General features: G+C 40.0%; 1 protein-coding gene across 1 annotated transcript in view; it reads right to left on the bottom strand.

Moving 5' to 3' along the window:
- LOC111655938 (CUB and sushi domain-containing protein 3-like) overlaps positions 1-23908 on the bottom strand; it is a 73976-nt gene that overhangs the window by 44970 nt on the left and 5098 nt on the right. The window contains exons 5-15 of the mRNA XM_023407506.2: positions 20173-20318; positions 19546-19626; positions 18420-18533; positions 12089-12277; positions 11453-11599; positions 10038-10226; positions 7469-7654; positions 6509-6703; positions 4644-4817; positions 2483-2656; positions 1479-1652 (exon numbers count right to left, since the gene is read on the bottom strand). Of these exons, the coding sequence (XP_023263274.2) occupies positions 1479-1652; positions 2483-2656; positions 4644-4817; positions 6509-6703; positions 7469-7654; positions 10038-10226; positions 11453-11599; positions 12089-12277; positions 18420-18533; positions 19546-19626; positions 20173-20318 (1769 nt within the window). The remainder of the gene's footprint in view (positions 1-1478; positions 1653-2482; positions 2657-4643; positions 4818-6508; positions 6704-7468; positions 7655-10037; positions 10227-11452; positions 11600-12088; positions 12278-18419; positions 18534-19545; positions 19627-20172; positions 20319-23908) is intronic.

The following is a 23908-nucleotide window of genomic DNA, read 5'->3' as shown; positions in this document are numbered from 1 at the left end:
TTTTACCAGGTCTGTCTCTACGGTGCTATTCACAGTAATGAAATTGTGTCTTTACATCTGACTGCCAACAAAATTCATGTCAAGAGGAAAGATATTTTTAAATAGGCAAAGTCTGGCAAATCTAGCTTTGGCCGACTAAATCCAGTTGGCAGACCAATTAAAGCCACACTCAAATACATTTTTTTTTTCATTTAATGTTTTAATGATCCCTTCCTGATATGTTGCCATGATTTATAGGATTTTTAAATGAGTTAAGACCATAAAGTACTTACCTTTATTTACCACATCTCTCACACTGCATCAACTATCTATCTCAAAGGCAAATATGAAAAATAAATTTTTTCCAAGCGTCATTAAAACTGAAAACTTCAATCATAGTCTACAATACATTTGGGCTTTATAGTTTGTGTCCTTTCTATTTTGGGGACAATATTGCAACGTGTGGAAAATATTTCCAAAATTATTGTCAAAACTGCCAAAATTATTTGGGGAAAACAAGTAAACATTTCTCTGGTGTGGTCACACCAGTCTGGGTTGCTGCTGATTGTAAACACACCACTAATGAGCCTAACCTGGGCAAAATAAAAATTGGATACAACTAACACACAGGCACCATCTGACACACCCATTAAGATATCTTCCACTGAATGTACTCTGAGCTTTCTTGCCTTCAAAGTAATCACTCCCTGCAGCAGGCTTCTTGGTAAAAAAATTGGCAGTAGAATTGTGGAAACAATTCCCCATTCACTCATCGCTCTCCATACATTCTGCTGCGAGCTCATTATTGCTGTTTTCCCACATTCATTCTGAGGCCAGGGCTCCAGATGTTGTTACTTAATGCTGCAACTCAGTAGAAGAAGTAGAACAGATAGTGACTTTTCTCATTCAAATCAATAGATGTGTGAGAACCACATCTATCAGTTCTGCTTCTGTGTCTGCATGATGGCGGTCAATGGCTGCTGATTTCTGAATGATCATGATAAATCTGGTGGCTGCTGAATTTTTGCAGGCATCTTAACGTCAGATTCCTGAACCATCACAAAGCACTTGCAAAAGCTATTTCATTCTGTTCCAACACTTTGGCTGGGTTTTACTTCTGCTTGCTGGCAGCTGCCGCTCCCACTGATGGCTAGCCTGATTCACAGAAGCAGAATTAGATAGAATTGGCTTCTGTTGAAGTGTTGAATGAAAACACCTTCAGCTGTATCGATGCACTAAGAGGTACCCTCCTCAGAAATAGATCAGATGCAGGTGGTTAATGAAATGCGTATGAATATGATGCACTTGCTGGTGCCAAGTTCTCGGATCAACTCCTGCTTGTGACTCCTGTTTGCCTTAACTCCTGAGGCGATGTCTGTGCCTTGGCTAAACATGCTGGCAGAGACAAGCAGCTTTTTAGTTTAACTGTCAAGATACATGTGCAGCCTTCTGATACTTGAAGTCAGTCAAGCCGCAGGAGCTCTGTGGCTGGACCTTACCTCTGCATGTCGGTGGCTGCTGGCTCCACTGGCGGTTGGCCTGGCACTGAGCTGTGGAGGGTCCTTCAAGGGTGTAGCCTTTGTTGCAGGAAAAGCGCACAACGTCATTATAGTTGAAGCCGTCACCTGTGGTGCGGCCATAGATGGGGCTACCGGGGTGGCCACATGTGACAGCTGCAGTCGATGTGCATCATTCAGGGACGTGAGTAAAAGGAGGAGGTAGGGTGGAGGATGGAAGATGAGAGGAGACATGATACAAAGAAAAGGTAAAGGGGAGGGGGGAGAGAAAAATACAGAATGTGTGGAGAGAGAGAATATGGGAGAGACAATTCAATAAAAATGATCAATAGGTGACGTACAGTGACACCTATCATAGGAATATAATTATCATATAATTAACCTCAGAAGACAACGGGCGAATTACATATCAAGCCATGATCTCAATTGGGAAAGGCTAAGCAGCACATTTCAGTCCATCAATAGGTGAATAGGAGATTGAGAATCACATTATGGGGATATGCATCGACTATTGACCTCACCTTCTCCGATTAAAGGAGCAGGAAGCTTTGGGAATTGCAAGAAGCTTTTTAATGCCGATTTAAATGTTTAAATTATTTAGAAATGCTAAATAGAAATAGTTCAATCAAATCATTATGTTTTTATCTAGCCTTCTTTAGTTAATTTATCTAATTAAAATCCAGGAGTGGAAAGTAAAAATATCCCCATTAGCTCTTTTGCATTTGAACAGTAGTGTCTGCAGAAACAAGTGGCTCGTCTTTGTCACAGAAATGCAGGAAAACACCTTGTCCATCTTAATTTTGACCTACTCTGTGACCTAAAAATTCTCTCAGGCCTGCAAAAAACAAACCAGCACAATCATTCATATTATTCCCCCTTCCCACCCATTCTCTTCCTTTCCTTGACACATTAAGACACTTGCGCACTCCAACTCCAACCCTTGTTGCAGTCAATCAGTCAGCAAGAAATTGTGTTAAAGTACTTACAGATACAAACTGGGAGCTGTCCAGACCAGTTGTGGTCCTGCTGACAGATCCGTACTGAGGAGCCAATGAGCCTGAATCCAGGGTTGCACTGGTAAACTACTGTGTCCCTGTAACCGAAGTTTTCCCCGATCACCTGCCCATTCACGATCTGCTCTGGCACACCACAGTGACCGGCTGTAGGATGATGGGGAAAAAAAAACAATAATAATATTGAATTCAATTATTGTGTATGGCATTTATAACACTTTGCTGTCAGAATAACATTCAGTTGTAGCCAATGCGGAGGTCCAATTTTTGCACTAGATGCAATGCACTTTTAACCTGATGTGCCAGATGGTTTGTTACACAGACCCATCTGGGGAGTCTTTGTTGGAACCTGTTTGGAGAAGGGCAGGCACTTTCAAAAAAATACTTTACAGGTGATTGGATGAACCATCTGTCTGTCACGGGCTAAGTTTAACCAATCGGGTTCTGCATCCTTTACATTTTCTTTCCACTACCAGTGGAGCCAGTTGGTAAATCAAATCAAAGTCTTTCCAGGACCAGAGAACAGCGAAAATATCTTTTCCATTGAGAAAAGCCTTCAGTGCTGTTCTCTACTCTTCTTTCAGTGAAGAAATACTTTCTAGTTCTGATACAACTGATGCAAAAGCAGTAAATGATGGCAAGATGGATTCTTGGAAGGTTGGTGGAAGGTAAATGCTATTGGCATTATAAAAATTATCTCAGTCAATCATTCAATGGTGCAATACTTATACTAGTTTAACTTTCTAGAATTTGAGAATAATAGTCCGCTGTAGCACCCACTGAACTAATGGATGATAGTTCCAGGGTAGAAACACAATTTTGTTTGTGTTATCACGTTTGAATAACTTTGCATTTTGACAACTGTATTATAAAAATGAAATGAGATGATTTAAAAGGTCCTGGAATTATAATGCAGCCAAACAAAATTAGTTGGTGTATTCATGAAACATATTGGATTTGGAAAGCATTTTTCAGCTCATTATCTCTGAATTATTATTTCTAAATTTACACTGGCTTCAGCGTCACTTGTGGTGATAACTCAGCTTTTCTCATCTACAGTAGACAGAGAGATGCATGTGAAACTCCTCAAAATCTGTGCAATACACTCATGCACGTAATCGTATTACTTTCAGCAACATAAATCCCTTTCAGAGAGGAGGAATCTTGCTGAGATTTCCACTGCCACTTAAAACCTGGGAAATTGCCACTGACTGTGAGTCTGATTTCCCTAATTTACTACTGTGCCCAGAAACTCAGCCGAGCATTTTATTATCACGCTCCAGTTGAGAGGAGCCAGATTCTATGAAGATAGCCCTGAAGTAGGCGACTATCCTGAGAGGTCTCTGGCTATGTTAACACAGTCATATCACTAAACAAGAGAGAGGTGCCCTTCTTTTAATGAACTGAACCAATCTTGAGCTGAGCTTGGAGTGCTGGTGCCACAGGGTTGATAAACGGACTAATACATCTGCCAGGGAAACCGTCACATTCTGCTGCTGCGTGGGTTTGAATGCAGCTCAAGTAATTACGTATGTCTCATTTTCTACCACAGTACAGAGCTGTGACGAGCTGTGGTAAGCTAAGCTGTTGCATATTTTCTTGTTTATATATCTTAACAACAGCTCAAATTGTGCTGGTACAGCTTGGCAAATGTCTTTTAGTTTCAGGCCAGCTGTGCCTCTATAGCTGCTCTCTAAAATTTAGCATTTTAGAAACAGCAAATCACACTTACTTGGAGGTTTTACTGTACAGCTCCCAGCTCCAATCCACTTAAAGTAGTTGCCAAAAGTGTTTGCACATTTGTACAACAACTTTTACCCTTGATGATCTCTACAAGGTCTGAAACAGTCTGATGTGAGCAAGTGGCGGTGATAAGTACCTGCATGCATGATGTAGCTCAATGAACCAAACAACAAAAAAACTCTGCATCTTTCTGAATGTTTAACGTCATTGCAATACACACTTGGCAACAAAACTTATTATAGCCACCCCCTGCTTCCCCATCTGGCTCTATTCTGGGCATGTTGACCCAACAAAAAAGGTCATGCTCCGTCTAAACAGATCCCCAGCAGTGTCTGACCCAGGTCAAATCTGTCCTTTATAAAGTTAAAGGGAACATCTAGACTCTGCTTACCCAGGCACTGAGTCTCCATCCCACTCCAAAGGCCGGACAGGAGACACTCTCTTACAGTAGATCCAGTTATAACATAGCCAAGGTTACAGCTGAAAATGGCTGATGCTCCAAAGGTAGTTTGGGTCCCAATTTTCTTCCCATTAGGAGGAGTGGGCAGATCACCACAGGAAATGACTGCAATAAGATGAAGAGGATAGTAAAAAAAAAAAACAAAACAAAGGAAATGGAGAGTCAGGGAATGAAAGAACAAGACACCAGGAGAGTGAGAGAGAACAAGAGAGAAAGAGGAGTCGGATGTTGGCTTACATCTTCAGAGTCGATGGGAGAGCACAGTCATTTACACCCATCTTACCGACCTTAATGCGATAAAAGAGTGACCTGTGCTATCTCATGGGGAGGATAATGATGGTGTTTGCCTTTGTCCCAACATCTTTCATCATACTGGCTGGCATCTCCTTTTGCCATTACACAGGTTATTCAGCTCTTTTGCTTCTCAAAAAGTAGTTTCCATGGCAGCATAGAACACCTTTTATTTTCCATCCGCACAATAAACAATATCTAACCTCAGCTGAGTAGGGAATATGTGAAGAGTACAAAAGTGAATCACTGAGTTGCTGATTAAGTGAGCTGTGAATAAGGTATTCATTCTTCAAGTCTTGTAATGTTACAGTCTATGAATCTACTGCACCTGAAGTGAGATGGGACATGGATTTTTCAATTTGGCTGGATAACAACGTTCCTTTCCATTCTATCTTTTCTATGAAACTAATCAAACACACCTACAGTATGTTTGTGAGATGGGAATACGTGCTATGTGTGTCTATCCACTGATGTTATTTTCATGATAGTGCAATGATTAAATATTATCTTGGAACATTACATTTATCATATTTCAGTGGGGAACTGTGAGGGCCTCCTAGGCCTTCAGAGAAGGCCAAATATATCAGCATTTTAAATCTTATATCTAATCTCTTTTATTTAATAATTATTTTTTCCTAATTATAATTTTAGACTAATTTTCTATCAAGTTTGATGATACAAATTTATTCTTTGGGATAAACCCCTTGAGATGCATCGCCTCAGTTTCAAGGGGGTCCTAACATACAATACTAATAAACATGAAAACACAATAAAACAGAACAATAACTGACAATTCAACAAACACACAACAGTTAAGACAATAAGCACACATATATCAAAAATCACAAAGTTTGCCTCAGAAATGACAGGGTTACTGTCCTAAAATCATGAAAATAAATTAATTTTTTTGTTGCCTAGCCAGATAAAAGGTTAGCTGGCACACTCACTGGTTAGGACTTCAAACCTGGTACAGAAGGCCTAAAGCCCCGATAGCAGAGTGGGGTTGAAGGCCTCACAGTTCACTATTGTTATATTTACATTACATTTCATTTTGGCTCAGTTGAGTTTTCAAGTGATCTGCATTTTAGTCTTCTTTTCTTATTTTGTAGGCCCACACCTACACTCCAAGAAGGACAGATCATAAAGACCTCATAATGTTAGACAAGGGTTCACTGTTTAGCTTCTATGATGACTGACAGTGTCCATATCGAGCCACTACTACCCTCTGCAAGTATGGAAACCAAGGTCTTATAGATAAGTTTTCATTCCAGACAAGGATGAGTGAAGTAGGCAAAGGACATGACACACGTGGCAGTAGTTTGATAATAATGGCACTTGTGGGTAATCATTTTCTCCTCGATGCATCAAGCTTTCACTAAATACTTCTGCCTGAGACATCTGAATCTGTACTCCTGGTGAATGCATTTTCTTCAGTTCACAAGAATTTCCACCACAATGACTGCGTGATCAACAAGTGACATGCTGCTGCAGCAGAAGTCACTTACTTCTACACCGAGGCCTCTCGCTCCTCCAGCTCCACACCCCATTGGCCAGGCACTGGATGTGGGCGGGCCCAACACGGTAGTATCCAGGGTTGCAGGTGAAGATTATTTTGGTACCATACTCATAGTGCGAACCATTGACTATCCTCCATTTCCCATGGTCCAGAGAGAAAGAGCTGAGACTGGGGCACATCATGACTGTGGCAAAAGGAAATAAAAAAAATTTAAAAAAAAAAGAGAGAAGAGGGGATTCAATGGGGAGTGGACATTGTTGTTTTTGGATTATTCAAATGGAATGACTTCTGTTTCAATTTCTTCTCTTATCCCTTATACACACAGTGCTAAGTCAAAACCTCTAAACATATGTAACAACCCAGCAGTCTAGAGGAAATACAAATAGGCCAGTTGCAGAGAAAAAAAAATCATTACAATAAACTAATAAAACTTTTTCTGCAGTTATACAAATGTTCTTCTACAACAAAGCTGTTTCTGAATTTGCACCAAATGAGTTTCAAAACAAACTCTGTTTCCATTTCTGCTGTGAGACACATATACAGTAGGGAATAAACATTGGTCTCAATTGTAAACAATGCTGTCAATCACTCATTATACTATACTCGTTATAACTTTCAAACTAGGAGTTGCACTGGCATGTTAAATACTCACCCCAGGCCCAGTTAAATTTCCTCTCAACTATTTTTTCCCTTTCATCTGTCCATCTTATCATCACTACCCAACAAGTTAGTGTAGACCACCACTCCTGTCTCTGTTTGGACTGCACCTTGCATTACAATACAAGCTTTTGTTATAACTGTTTGATACTCCACAACTTCTCCAGAGGATTTTTCAAACTCTCTAAATTCCAAAATCAGTCTCTTCTCCATAGCTCTTTCCAATCATCATCGCTCAACTTCTCCCTTCCCACAGTACAATAGTGCCCCCCCCCCAGAATCCTCAACTCACCGATGCATCGGGGTATCTTGTTGTGGTTGCTCCAGGTGCCGTCTGGCTGGCAGACTGTGGTCGTCAGCTCTTTGGAGGAGAGCCGGTAGCCGCTGTTGCAGAAGTAGGTCACCCGTGTGCCGACGGAGTAATCAGCAGCAAGCACACCTCCGTTCACTGGCGCACTGGGCACACCGCATGACACAGCTGCAGGTGGCAAGAGGACCATTGTCGACACACATGTTTAAGAACAATAGATGATACATTCTATAGAGATTTGAAGAGAGAAGCCTGGTTAACACAAGCATTGTAGGTAGGCACATATTCACATAGCAGTCACATGTATCTGTGCATGTGTTCTCACCAGTGTTGGGAGGGCAACCCCCCTTTGTGGTACACAAGCAATGTTGTGTGAGTTTTTCAATTTACACAAGCAGCTATTCGTTATGTTTTTTGTTTTTTTTCAAACGCTTACAATTTTAGTAGGTAAAAACCCACCAGGAAATAATCACTATGTTGACACTTAGCGGCCTTGTAGAGTTCCGACAACAGACGGTATTCATGATAGACACGTTGACGTGTCACAGCAGGAATTGCACAGGTAAAATGAACAACATTAATAAGGAATTCTTAGTTGAGCCACTTCCAGAGCCCTGGTGCTGTGCATGCTGGCTTACTGGTTCACTTGATGGAACTGAGCCATCATTAACAAAATGAGTTGAACCAGTGCTTTTCCTGCTAGGACAAGTCAAAAAGTCTATTAGAGGGTCACTGCAGAAGTGTTATATGTCCAAAACAGTACGCCTACCTCAACAGCCAACATCAAGTCAGAAAACAAGGTTATTTACTCCAACCTAAAGCATTTAAAAACGATGCCGAAAGGCTTGTGTCACATTAACACTTAACCAGGCCATTTGCTTATACTGTATATATTAGAGACCACTGAATCCATAAAACTGCTCTCAATAGCTAGAAAAATTCATGCAAGTATTATATATAGGACTGGCCCCATGAGGAAAAATGTATGCAGCCACTTCAGAGTCGAGGGAATCTGACAGAGAGGTATGTTATTAAAGTTAAAGTCCTCCATAAATCTCATAAGGTCTTTCCTTATAAGATATTACAGCAATAGATATGGAAATAGCAATTAGAAGTCAAAGAAACTTACAGGATTTGTTAGATTGACATTTTATACTTTTTTCATTTGTGGGTAATTCTGAAAACTCAATACTGATTTACTTTTAGTGAAGACTAAGTCATTAAAGTGACTAGCACATCCAATAAGGCCACTAATTTCGACAGTAACTCTTCACCACATGCAGAAGCATGAAGTACTGACACACACAGAAAAACTCCCACGCAGCGCTGTGTCCTTACCCCTAAATCTGTGTTGCTGTGGCCTCAGAGCTTAAACCAGACAGAAATCTCAAGCAACTAGTTTTCAAGGTGTTTATCATAGGAGCCAAGTCAGAGCGAGTGAATAGTCGGGAAACCAACATCTGCAGGCCCACACTAAATTGGAACAGTTATGCAAACACACACGTCGTAAAATGGTGCAGCGATGGTAGCTGCACACTGAGAAACATCAAAGGTAGGAATCTGCCAGCATAGCCTGGAGCCATTACATTGCCCCTCACCACCCCATGAGAGAATCAATCAACATTCATTTGTGAGTACTGTTAAATCACAATCTATCAGATACTAATCTCAAGCACCAAAAACTTTTCTACAGTGCAGATGAAAAGTTTCGACTTAGAAAGACTGAATGCTTTAAAATCATTAAAGCTAAGGAGGTCAGTGGTCCTGAAACATTATTTTAGGTCATCGCTCTTTCTCTGAGATGCATGAGCAACAAGGAGAACCTAATATATTGTACATTCTCAACCTATCATACATTATGAATTGGAAAAAATGGAAGATTGAACACTGCATCTAGCAGATAGCAGATGGACAGCATCTGTACCTATATATTAGTTCATTTGCAGCAATGGTTGAGTTTATGTGCTTTGGAAAAACTGTGTGCAATTACCAAACTAACGGAATCAATCACAGGTGTGAAGTGTTTTTAAATCATTTTGAAGTACGTGACATACATATTTTGATATCACTGCATCATGATAAAATGCAATTGAGCACACCATCTGTTGCTGTTTGCTCCTGTGTGAGTATGTGTATCTCTGCTAGTGCATGCAATCATGCACACCTAAATGCACACAATTCACATGTGCACATCAAAGAACCCAATTAGTTGAGTGAGACCCAGCAACAGCAGACACTGCATGCTAATTGCAAGTTAGCCAAAGTAATTTGAAGAAGTGGAAATTGACAGAAAAAGGCCGGATTGATTTCTCTTTCCTTTCCACCTGATAGGATACTGCTCTCAATCAGGCTGGATTCAGTTCAGCTCCTAACAACACAGGAATGGGGCTTGGGCTGAGACACTGCTGCCCTAAGCGCCTGCCAGCCTGCCTGCCTGTCTGTCTGCCTGTCTGCCTGCAGAGTGTAGGGGTCCAGAGGCAGTGACCAGAAGAACAAGGAAAGAAGCTGGCTGAAGTTGGAAATAAAAGGCTGCCAGGGCCAGTGAGCTCACCTTGACACGCAGGAACTGGTGCGTCCCAGGCGTAGTAGCCATAGGTGGTCTTCTTGCACACAGCTGTGCCCTTTCCGATCAGCTTGTACCCCCTGTCGCAAGCCCAGCGCACCATGCTGTTGAGGTGACCCCCGGTCTGGCTCACTACAAAGCCATGTTGCGGGGAGTCTGGGGTACTGCAGTACATTGCTACAATAGATTGAGGAATAAAGGAACAGGGGAGAGGATGGGGCAAGAATGGTAAGGCAAAGGAGAGGAGAGAGAAATGGGAGAAAGGTGAGAATGAAGTCAAGGGAAAAGGATATTGAACAGTTAAGCAGAGACATTAAGCAGAGAAAAGGATGAGATGCATTAACAAAGCTCCTCTGGAAAAAGACTCAGGTGAACATTTTTAGTCACAGTAAGGCTCCTTTCTAAATGCAGAAAGATAATGAGGGAAAATGCCCGAGGAGTGTCACATCTCTTTTGCATATTCAGTTAACACATGTGATACCTGCAGTTATTTGTTCCATAGCCTTACTTTCCCTCATCTTACAGCCCATCGAACAACAAAAAAAAAAGATAAATGGGATTTCCAGAATATGAGCACCAAATAGCTGATGGGACAGAAAATCCAAAGGAGTGCTATGCGCTTCATAAATGCTGTCAAACATTCTTTAAAATCAGCATGACTGGGAGATAGCAGGGATTTATGACGAAAAGACAAGCACTGGAGTTTAAGTCAGTTCCTGTTCAAGTCAATCAAGTCAAGGAGGAGTCGTCTTTACAAAATTCATCATGCCGACTTGCTTTCACGGTAACACTCCCGTGTATTAAATATAATGGAAAGACACAACATGAAATATAAATGTCTTTTGTGCTTTTTTCATTATTATTGATGCATTTCAAATGGAAGAAGATTCCCTGTGCTACTCTTGCTTAGCACCACTTGCTTTATTAAAGAGCCAATTAAGAATTTAAAACCTTTTGAAATTAAGGAGCGCAAAACAGCATGCAAGCCTTCCAGTGACTTTCTTCCTGCCTCATGGTTTTTGCGTATGAAAACATCTCCTATTGTGAGCCATTATCATTTCTGTGGAACTTCAAAATATTGTTGTAAATTAACTGATATTAAAAACTCAATAAATAATACCCCGAAACAATAACGGCACACTGTGATAAAAATCATGGGGTCATGTTGTGTACACAGAAATATGCAGTAGCTGCAGCAGAGAGGGTTCAATGAATATTTGCCCTTATGCAGTGTTATCACTTATTCAATAAAAGTGTCTTTATACAGTGCCTAAATTATAACTGCCCGAATTGTAAACCCATGACTTTTAACACTTTGCTGCAGTTTAAAGACAAAATATATTCAAATAGTACTAATAAAAAGAGAATATGATTATAAGCTGGATACATACTTTGATACTCACCCACATATCTGATGTGGAAGCCACGTCGGTTGGTGCCGTGGTCAGAGGACCAGCGCAACAGGAGCTGGTGGCCTGTGGTGGTCAGGCTGAAGGGTGTTTCAATGTCACCACTGAGTGATGCTAAGCTCTGGCTGTAGATGTTGGGACCTGAACGAACACGAACACGAACACGAACACGAACACGAACACGAACACGAACACGAACACACACACACACGAACACACACACGAACACACACACGAACACACACACACACACACACACACACACACACACAGTTTCTCAGATCAACATCAAAAACAAGCATTAATCTAGACAGAATAGACATGCATCTTCAATGTTTTCAGAATAAACAATGTTAATTAAAGATATGTCTGAAAGAAGACCAGACCAAATATGAGTAATATTTCTAAATGGCAACTAATCATGGCATCAACCATACATTACAATTTATTTTACTGAACACATCATTGAAACCAAAAATCTAAGATACAGCATTCAGAACATGGAAGGATACACAAGATAACCCATCAGTGATTCCACTTTAATTAAATTTGCTTTATTTGTATTTTATTGTATTTGCTCACTAATTGTTTATGATAGAACTCAAACACCAAAGTCCCAGCAAAACCCACCATCAAATATTTCCAAGATGTCGAACTCCTTTTCTGTCTGGAAGAGTTCAAAGTGCAGAGTGATGTTGTAACCCTTCTCCACGTTAATCAACCAAGAACACATCTGGAGATTAGGGTAGTTTTCAGGGTAGCCTGGACTCAAGATCACTCCAGTTGAGTCAAAGCGCACCTCATGGGCTGGACATTGTACTGGGAGAAAGGTAAGAAAAAGAATAAGGGCGAGGCCACGTTAGCGGAAAACAAAGTTACGGAGGAGGAATGACAGGAAGGAAGGAGAGAGGAAGGAGGAAAGAGGCAAAAGAGGGGGGTGAAAGCCCAGCAGAGGCAAAAAAGCAAGATGAGGTGAGGGAAAAGAAGACAGGATTGCTCAGTGACAGTAAAAATTACATTGAAAAAATTTCAGCCTGAATGATACTGCACCTGAGGGCTGAGATGGTGAGTCTGCTGTTGTCACCAGGCTCCCCTGATATCAATCTCTCAAATAATAATACTCAGTAGGTGAGACAGCTAACTTTGTATGGAAAAATGGTGTATGAATGTGTGTGTGTGAGTGTGTGTGTGTGTGTGTGTGTGTGTGTGTGTGTGTGTGTGTGTGTGTGTGTGTGTGTGTGAGAGAGTTCATGTGTATCAGCTCAGAGCACTCCCTTAATTTCCTGTAGGTTGGCATGTCTGAAATAATGACAGTGCTGTTTCTTTCTTCTCCTTTTCTACTGGTAACACAAGTTTCTCTTCAGGGACACAAGTGAAGAAACATGACGCATATGAAAGGTTAATGCCAACAACTGTTCCAGATAAAAAGGTCACTAGAAACACTCGGACATATATCAAGAAAAGAAGCTGTGGGGAAAGAACTGTAACAGAAAGCAGTGTGAATATTCCCGCTGGCAAGTCACCGCAAAAGTTTTGACTGGCTGAACTTGAACAGCCTTTGGCTCAAAGACAACAGGCAGATATGATCTCCAGAATGTCAAAGTTAATGATTTCCTAAATGACAATGCATTTACCACACAGTCCACCAACAGCTCTGTGTGGGCACAGAGGTCAAGAACATTTCAACATCTCAGCAACAACTAAAATTTATATGTAAATAATAAAACAAAAAGCATGGCAGGATTTGCACACAGGAGAATCAATGTTTATGGAAACACTGTACTGTGTTCATTAGGGAGGCAACAAATCTCAACTTGATCTATTCAGAAAATAAATTAACATAACAATTTAATTTTCTGACAGTTTTTCAGTAACATAATCAATATTTTTCTTTGCATACTTGTATAAATGTTTTCCTGACCGGATGCTTTTTGCTTTTCTCAAAGCAGTAATAGATTTTTATTTATTTCCAATCACTGTATATTCTTGATTTATTATGTTCTCAATAATGAAAATAGAAAATTTTGACCTGCTCCCAACTGTACATATGTAAATGCAAGACCAAAGTTGAAGAGCAATGTGTGCACGGAATGTCTTTGAATTTCTTCAAGAATTTTCACTTTTGAGTTCATGGAAACTAATTATATCAAAATTGCATATTTGTATGTTTTACAGGCCACAAAGACACAAACATAAAATGCACCGCAGTGGATGGTAGTAGGTCAGGTCAGTAGTTGGTTGGTCATTTCAAGCCAGTTACACTTTAAATTTTGAGTTTTTTAAACAGTTAGTTATTCAAGACCTTTGCTTTCTAAAGCCCACACTTTCAAAAAGAGAAAAAGAGCATGTTTCTACACAGTTAAGAGACTTCATTTTGTATTTGAGATGAAAAACAAGAAAACATGGTTTGTTGCACTTGGCTTTAGCAGGAGAGTTGTGACTTTCACTGGCAATATGATGGAGTTCAGAATGGGGTCTTCAGTTGGCGCAGTTGCAGCAGTTCACACGATTGCTTCCTCAGTTCTGTCATCAGCAGGAGCCTTTGCTTTTACTGATGCCAGTGGGAATATTTGTCATACAGCCTGTACAAAGTCACCTTAAACAATGTGTTAAATTTGTAAGTAATTGCTATCAACAACTGCTGATTTCAATTCTAAATCTCTTTACTACAGATTATTATACTGGAGTTACCAACCCAAAAACCCTTTATGCACTGCACAGATTCCCATTCCCTGCAGCATGTCACCATACTATACGGCTTTAAGATTTTATGTATATATTATATAATTGGCAAGATCTAATGCACTGCAAATAGAGCCATCTACTTGGTAAGAGTTTGTTATTGAAATCATGAAGCCCCAAGTACTTGTTTAATAAGCTAACGTTGCCAGGCAACAAACACAAGTCTCTCTAGTAAGCACAGTTATGGTTTAAACTGCTTTGCCTCAAACTTTAGGTGCAGGGATTAAAAAAATGAATTAGGAGAGGCTTAAAACAGTTTCAGACACCTCAATACTGCTACTTTTTAGGATGAGTTTTTAGAGAACCATGATAAGGATAGGAAGCTACCCTGAGAGCAGACCTAGGCTTACAATGTGTTATATGATTATTTGCCTACACTACAAATCTACACCTCTGCACCTTAGTGTAACACAAATGCAAAGTACAGATACTACTACCATACTGGCTCAAATCATTTAATATTGTGAAAAATATAGCCCTAATTAAAGGCAGATAAATCCAGTAAATCAATAAAAATAATAAAAAATAATCACATTTTAAATACAATTGTTTAAAAAAGCTGGTAAACATGACACAATATAGTTTACTGGTATTTTTGTAATTTCATCTTGTGGATAGAAGACCCATCTGATCTCAAGGGAATCAGCATTACTTGGTATACTGACCAGCCATCCTCATCCAGTTACAGCAAAGTAAGTGATGAAATTACTGATATCAAGCACCGGGTTTTAACGTATAGGTTATTTGCTAAAATGGCATACATTCCAACATGATTGGTTTAAAAAGAAATGGCAGTGGCAAATGTTAAATCTTGCAAACACTGCAAGATGGGACTTGGTTATTCCTCGTGCAAACAACCGATTGTTTATTATTTTTTTAACTCAGCACACTGGAGTGTATGTAATGAGAATATCACAACAACGATACATATTGCTGACTACAGAGAAATAGATCCAGCGAAGATGAAGTTAGAGCAAAAATTGCTTTTCAGGAGATTTTCTCAAAGACTCAATGGTTATGTGAAGACAAGGAGCTATTCGACGACATTTAATGGGTTAGACTCAACCTCAGTGCGGCAGATGGTTTACCAAGCACTCAACATACAGCACTCAGCTCAATTGTGGCTCTATCCTTGATCCAAGCTTCCGCATAACCTTCCTCAAAAGGCTTTCATAAGGAGAGAGCCTGGGGAAATATCTTAACAACCAGGGTTATTTAGGGGTGAAATTGCATAGCCATGCAAGGGCATTTCAGTGTTATCTTATAAGCCTAAAATGACAATTAACAGAAGGGTTGACAGCAAACAAAAGCGGAATAGGGAACACAGGAGAATTCTTTTTCCTGCCCTATCGGCTAGCTGCCAACAGGAAATGGCCCCTTTACAAGCTTACTCTAGCAGCCTCTTGCATGTGAATAGCGGGTCAACTCAAATTAAGTTCAACTCTACGTGTCCCAAGGAGAGCAATTAGTTTCTTGCTACAGGTGGCACAAGGACATAACATATCCAGCAAAAGAAAATGTAAAATTTTTTTCTTGACTACAATAATGATTTAAAAATGTAGTCCTAACTATGCCAATTTAACGCTCTAGGCAGGTTTTAAGGAGCAGTTTGATCAAGGTATATATGATGACTAATCACCTGACTCATTTCAGTATGGGGATGTTCTGTATTTTTTCTGAGTCCTTGCTCATATGGAAGTGCAACATCTTTATTGGACTCTTATGCTTGTTTTTTATATAGCCTAAATTTAGCATGACCTGACTAAGAAGACCCATCGCAGTGTAAAACACAATTTACTATGATGTATGAGAGCCTGTGCTGTCAAACATTAAAATGTGCGTTTTCTCTGCCGCTTAACATGGTTTCTTGCCGGGAGCGGATGGTGGTGGTCTCTTGCTAAGAGCTTCAGCCATCGTTGCATTTACAAGACAAGAGATTTAAATACACTCTTTGAGCAGTACTACTTCCTCAGGGCAGATTGGACGCTACTGTGACTCTCTATTGGAAAATGACGAGATGGTTCTGTCGGACTCGGGCTAGCTGGTTAGCATGCTTAATTCAAAGAGAAAAAAAAGAAGTGATAGAAATTGAAGCAAAACAAGATTGAAAGTTAAGAAGGTTAACATTTGGCGTTGCTTTCCACCCCTGGAGACAGCTCCTTGGCAAGTAAAGGAATGAAGCCTGATACTGAACTTGCAACATTTGTCGTAGAATTGTAAGTTAACAACTGTTACTGCTAATGTTGGCTATGCAGCAATAACAAAATTTACAAATAGGTCCTTTAAAACATCTCAAATGCTAGTATATGACTGATTGCCTTGCACAATGAAATCAACTGAAAAACAATGTTAGGGTCTACCAGAACAGTCCCAACATACTTTAGCCATCTGGCTTTGGCAGGTTAATGTAGTCACATTGAAGCCAGTGAAATTATTTCAGTACAGTATGTGAGTTTTAGGTGATAGGAGTTATTTGATCTTAGCAGAGCTCTGTGTAGTCAGAAACACATGAGAAGGTGAGCTGGCAAGATCAACAAAAAGAAAAAGCTTCAAATATCCTCCACTACTCTCAGGTGACTCACTGCCCTCGATAGGCACAGAAACACGATTCCAAACTACTCCTATTGTTGCTGATCTGCTAATTTGGTCACGTTCAAACAAACAATAGAACTGAGCATTGAAAAGCATTTTACTACAATTCGATTGATATGTTATAAATGATGGTATATCTGCATGCCAGACCATCATGACGGAGTATGCAATGAAACTTTTCTCTCCTTTGTTTTCTATCTCTCTTTAGTATGCAATGTCTAACAAGCTAATAAAATTCTGTAGGACGTCATATCCCTTTTGTTTTTATACATTTTTAATTTTGAAAAATGTTAGGTAGGCCCAATGCAGCAAAAGTAAAAGGTAGGCCTTGTTTTTCAGGACTCCCACACACACACCTACCTCAATGCGCATTTTATCATATTGCCATGCTTTTGGTCTCTTTGACCTTTGTGCATACACTAATAGAAGTATTCACTGGCAGTCCTGCATGTAAAGTACAAGAATATGAGTAGCCTCTAGATATTGGATCAGAGATGAGGTCACTCGACTTAAGCATTGCCATTACTATGTGTTGCTTTACTTATGACACTCTCCATATATAAAATGAAATTGGCCAACTTCTTACTTGTAAGAGCAAAACAATGTCAGCTGCAAAATTGCTCCAGGGTGAGAACCAAGATATCAAGTCAGACATCAAATAATAACAGCCAGGGATGAGACAATAGGTTCCAAATCGCTAATCCTATTCTAAGGTGCTTTATGAATGCAGGGGTTTGCTGAGTATCTATCATGCCTTGATCACCAGTCCTATGTGATTACTCATAGTTTCTGGAAATAAAAAGACAGAAATGCTTATCATCTCAAGACTTGTAGAGAAAGGACTTTAGGGCACTTCAAAAGATGGCTATCTATAGGGAAAAGAAGGATTCAGAGCGCTCTGTTGTCTTCAGAAAAGATGTGTTGGCACGACAGGCTGGATGATGGCATTTGTTTTTTGGTCTAAAATCTTTGATCCAGACAACAGAGACACTTCTTTTCCTTTGCTTCTTGTTCGAAAATCCATCTTCTGAAAGAACATGGATAGGATGACTTTTTATATCAATCAAACCCATGGGGCCATTTGAGCAGGATTAGAGGGTAAAATTTAAGCTCCCATCTCTTACTATGTAAAAAAAAAAAAAAAAGAAGCTCTGATCGCCCACCTTCTACCTTTTTACACTGCTACAGAAAAAAAACAACTTGTATATGAAACCTGCTGATCTGTAATTTGTTTCACACTCAGCCTTCAAAGTCAAGTGTTGGTTTGTAAGGGAGCAGAGGTCTGTGATCTTGGGTCAGTAGCATTCTAACTCTGAGCCTTGATGAATTAGAATGGAGATGCTGCTTGCCACCAGGAACCTGCTAGAGGGGGCCCTGCTGGCAGTCTGTTAAATGATGCATCAACAGTAGGTGCTGCTGATTGCAACCAACCTTAGCAAAGTAAACACAAATTTAGGCACACATAACCGAACATGAATGCATAAAACACATAAATGTGGGTGGATGTGCAAATGCAAACATTTGAATTCACACTGTGAGGAATACTTACACAAGTAAACACAAGAACATTTAAAAAGCCACACAAAAACAACACAGACTCATACACTCACACACTGAATAAACCAACCTTGACAGATTGGTGGGGGTCCATCCATCTGTAGCCTCTCTCCAAGACGACAGGTCAGAATCTCACTGCCCACCAAGGTGAAGCCTGGCAGGCACGAGTACCGAATAATATCCCCTGTGAGGTCATTTACACCCCCAATCATGCAGACACACACACGCAAAAATGCACACGCATGAGCCGGGAGTGGACATGAAAAACGTATCCATCCATTCATCCGCCCACGCAATCACTCTCACACACACACACACACACACACACACACACACACACACACACACACACACACACACACACACACACATCCCCATAGAGCTATGTTAGTAAAAGCTTCCTCAGTACAAGCACTTGAAACAGTAATCAACAACACATTTTCTAATGAAGATTGACATCCTCTAGCTGGAGTACTGAAGGCACTTCACTAGATTACAGAGCTGCAACCTTGCACACAAACACACATGCACATACACGTGCACACACACAGACACACACATTTGAAATCAAACTAACACTCAATTTCAAAGACACAAAGTAAGGCAGCCACTAGCCACGAGTTCCACTTCATTTTGCTAATCACTTCTGAACACTGAAAATACTAACAGCATATACGGAGAGTTAATTAGCCCTGCCCTCAAACTAATATTTCATTGCAAGGAGCATGAATACATGGAAAACACTCAAGAGGCAGGGAAGAAATACAAGGAAAAGCAAAACGCATTAAAAAAAAAAGAAGAGAAAGATAGAAACAAAGTCACGTTGCAAATGAAATGAGGAAGTAAAAGTAGTAAAACAAAAAAAAAGAAAACCCACATATCTGCCCAGTATCTGTATCATAGAAAAATGTATATGTTCAAATGAAAATGTACTACAAAGCTATTTCAAAATGTGAAATGGACAGATGAATTAAGAAATTGACAAAAAAGGTAAGACATAGACATAGAAACAATGCTTTCAACAAACGAGTAATAAACTAACTAATTAATTAATGACCACAAGCATTTGATATGTCTACTCCTATTTTTTCTCTCCATCCATGGCTGTCCAAGCAAATTACCTTATGTCTGGTGCAAATTTATTTTATTATATATTGTCGCTGGCCAGTAAACAAGCAAAATAAAATAAGACAAACCTATTTCAAACTCGTCATCATCAGTTAGGATAGTGGCATTGGCGACAGGAGAGGGTGGCTGACATGTTCTCAGTTGGTAAGCTGTGGGGGAGAGGACAAATGCTGAAATCTGCAACAGAGCACTGAAGTAAGAGATAGAAAGTTTGTGTGTGTGTGTGTGTGTGTTTTCTATTCAACTGCAACACTTTCTTTACTCTCTCATCATACTGAAACTTGATTAGATCATAAATTGCCACCTATCACTGTTCATGATCATCAAAATCCAATCACTAATTTAGCTGAGATGGGGGACATTTTATTATTAATCAACTTCTTTTCGAGGGGGCGTTTTAATAGTGCAGCTGAAAAATAGGCATAAGAAGGCATTCATCATTTATCATTACACAGAACTGGAAGCAATACCGTGTAGCAAAATGAGAAAGGCCACATAATGACTCATAAAAAAAAGGGAAAATTAAAGGCCTTCCGATGTAGAAGCATGAGGACAATCTCTTTCTGTTCTTTTTGTGATCTTAATTACTATAGCAGGGTTCCTGCAATGTGGAGAACTGAACATCAAATGAATAAGGGTCATTACAGCAGTGTGGAACAAGGTCTTTACTTAGATGGTATCAAAGGGGAGGTTACCATAATAATGCAGCACAAAGAAGCCGCTGGTGCTGAAGTCGCTGTGAAACTTGATGAGGATCTGATTGGCGGTGGTGGACACGCCCTCCTGTACAGAGTTGCCGCTGAACTGACCGATTTGAGGTGAGGCCTGGTCAGGTCCATCCCTTATTCACACATAAAGAGAAGCAGAGAGAGTACGAGATGTGAGGGAGGAGGAAGAAAGAGAGATTGAAAGAGTAAAGGGAGGAGGATGACAGAGAGTAAGAGAGAGAGATAGAGAGAGAGCAAATGATTTATGAATAAACACCAGTAATAACTTGCTGGGATCAAAGAGCAGGTCTAGTTATCCCCAAGCAGTCTAGTGAACCTAACATTCATTCTGACGATCTGAGAAAAAGTTTCACATTAATCAGCAGTGTCAAAGTGGAAGCTGAGTATATGTTAATTTACAAGGCAGTGTAGTGCTGAAACTTTTGCCCCCTCCAGCTATGTTATATACAGTGGTAAGAAAAAGTGAACCCTTTGGAATTATCTGCATTTATGTATAAATTTGTTATGAAATGTGGTCAGATCTTGATCTAAGTTTTAGTTTGTGTTTTCGAACAAACACCACATATTTAACTGATAACACACAGATCATTTTTGTCCATATGGAATACATCATTCTAACATTCACAGTGTAGGTTGGGTAAAAGCATGTGAACCCCTCGGGTAATGAACAAAAGCTAACTTGAATCAGGAGTAAATCTGGAGTCCAGACAATGAAACAACATTCGAGGAGTGGGTTAGAGCTACTTTGACTTATAAAAAATATTTTCCTATTCACAAGAAGCATCTGCTGATGTGAACCATGCCTCTCAAAAGAGATCTCAGAAGACTTAGGATCAAGAATTGTTGATTTGCATAAAGCTGAAAGGGTTGCAAAGTCATTTGAAAGCCTTCAGATATCGATTAGTCCACAGTCAGATAAACTGTCTATAAATGGAGATGAGATAGTTCTGTGGCTTTTCTCCCTATAGAAGTGGGTGTCCAGCTAAGATGAAAGGCACAACACAGAATGATCAACGTGATAAATATGAAGCCCGGAGTAACAGCTGAAGGCTTAAAAGAATAATTGGAGCTAGTTAACATCCCTGTTCATGAGTCTACCATAGACAAGTCATTGTGCATGGCTGTATGGAGCATGGCATGACCATGGCAGGACACCACAGAGGAAGCTGCTGCTCCCCGAAAAAACTACTGGGAAAATGTTTGTGGACTGATAAAGCTAAGGTTGAATTGTTTGGGAGGAACATGCAGCACTATACTGTATATGGTGTAAAAACTGAAAACCAACATGAAAATTTCATCCAAAAGGTGGAGTAAGGTGGAGCAAGCATCATGATTTGGGGCTTTACTACGTCTGGGCTTGGAGAGCATCAAAGGGAAAATTAATTCCCAAGTTTATCAAGGCATCATACAGTATGATGTCAGGGTGGCTGTCCACCTGCTGAAGCTCAGTAGAAGTTGGGTGATGCAGCAGGATAATGATCATAAACATCAAATCAAATCTACTACGGAATGACATCAAACAAAGAAAATCAACCTGTTGGTGTGGCTCAGTCAGAGCCCAGACCTTCACCCAATGAAACAAGACACTCACACTAGACATCCTAAGAATATGTGTGAGCTGAAGCAGTTCTGTAGGAAGAGTGGTGCAAAATTCCTGCTAAATCAAAGGGTTCACTTACAGTGCGAATGGTTAATGGTTTAATGGGACACAAAATAATATAATAGTTTAAAAAAACAGAAATTTAAAATTAAAACTAATTCCAAAAGGTTATGGTGGAATATATACATTCTGCAACAATGTACACAATCCACAAGAGCTTTTGTGATCTCGTTTTTCTTCAGCCATTTAAATTTAGTTAGGACTGTTAACATTCTGTACATGCATACACAATGAGGGTGTATGGTTATCACTAAGCTTCAGCCCCCATGACCCTGCAAGGATGAAAGCATTTGTTACTTACAGAAAATGTATGGACGCTTATCACAAAATTCTTACACACTTAACTGAATACCATGAAGTATGAGGAAGTGTAGCCCTGGGAATCAAAATTTAATTGAATTATAATGACCTTTTTGATTTTCACCCTTAATGGAGAGCAGGGAGAGTAGGCTGTTATCTGTGAAGGGTAGATATGTCCATGGGAGCATAAACCCACAACTACATTACTGTCAGTGCAGCACATGTCAGCTTGCTGTATCTTCACTTCAATGACATGGCAACACTCAACAAGACTGGGTCAAACTAGGTCAAAACCTAGAGTATGGCTGGACCATGTCATAAGCTATCTGCACTCTTCCTAGTGTCAGTTTCAGCCCTTTATCTGTCATTTTCTCTCTTACAATCTGTACCCACGTAGACAGTATTTTAATACAGCTGAATTCCCAATGAAGCTGTTCTCATTTACATGTGTTTCTGTTTCTGTTGTCAGACAATGGAAGTATCAAATAGAGAATGAAACATGGTCCATTAAGACTACATGTTAACCAGCAATCACTTCCAAGCCATTACCAAACTGCTTCTCTGCACTGGTAAAATTCAAATTTTATAACTGTGACATTATATGACAAAATCACTTAACACATAAGTTATAGAAGGCAGCTGGGGTGTGATTTCTGTCATATTTACATCTAAAACTATCACCCAGAGACAAAGTTATAAGCTCATTCACATCAGCTGCCACACAGTCAGCATAGGGAGATGTGCCTGCAGAGAGAAAGCCCGACCTCGCGGGGCAATATTGAAGACTCTCTTCTACAGAAAGTAGCGAGGGTCTGTCCAAAAAGTCATTGGATTTGTCACTTGGTGCTTTTTTCTTTTCTTTTTTTTTTTAAGTTGCTAAAGTGGTCTGAAAAGTCGGTTTATCTCACAGGCAACATTCGTTGTTCATGTCCAATCATTTTGAAAGAGCAATGACCAATGAAGATCCACACTCCAACACTCTGCTGGCCAACCAATGGTGTAACTTTATCAGTCAGTCAGTCAGTCATTCAGTCAGTCAGTCAGTCAGTCAGTCAGTCAGTCAGTCAGTCAGCAAGCAAGCAACATCCGCATTCATAGGGCTGGCCCAGAAAATCAAACTTTGATTTACACAAAATGTCATAGCACAATGAATAGGTGGCAAAGATGTGATAATGGTAATATGTTTCAAGTGATGGAAACAAGTCTACCAACTCCTTCAGGCACTTTTAAATTACAAAACAGATACAAAGACAAGAGGTTACAGCAGTACAGGTCACTGAAATAGTTGCTGGCATGATGCCAGCGGTGGATGAGATTCACCCTGAGATGCCGAAGGCCCTGAATGTTGTCAGCCTGTCATGTTTGACACGTCTCTTGGACAGAAACATTTGGCAGTTGGGGCTGTGGCCCCAAGTAAAAGACTTTAAGTATCTATGGGCCTTGCTTCTGAATGAGGGTACAATGAAGTGTGAAAATGACAAGTGGCATAGTACTAAAATGTCATGTTGAAAATGGAGCTAAGCCTGAAGGTGAAGTTCTAGATTTATGGACACAAGAAGCTGAAATGAGCTGCCTGTGCAGGTTGGGGTCATAGAGTGAGAAGCCAGATATTTGGGAGGAACTCAGAACAGACCTTCTGCTCCACCGCTCCTCCTAAAAACAGATAGTTGAGGTAGCACAGACTTTTAATTAGGATGTGTCTGGGGTGGCTCCCCATGGAGTACATCTGACTGGGAGGAGACA

This window comes from Seriola lalandi, unplaced genomic scaffold (genome assembly GCF_002814215.2).
Source record: "Seriola lalandi dorsalis isolate HSWRI2012SDOR001 ecotype SW California unplaced genomic scaffold, Sedor1 jcf7180002054336, whole genome shotgun sequence".
NCBI lineage: Eukaryota > Metazoa > Chordata > Actinopteri > Carangiformes > Carangidae > Seriola > Seriola lalandi.
This window is presented reverse-complemented; position numbering and strand designations above follow the sequence as displayed.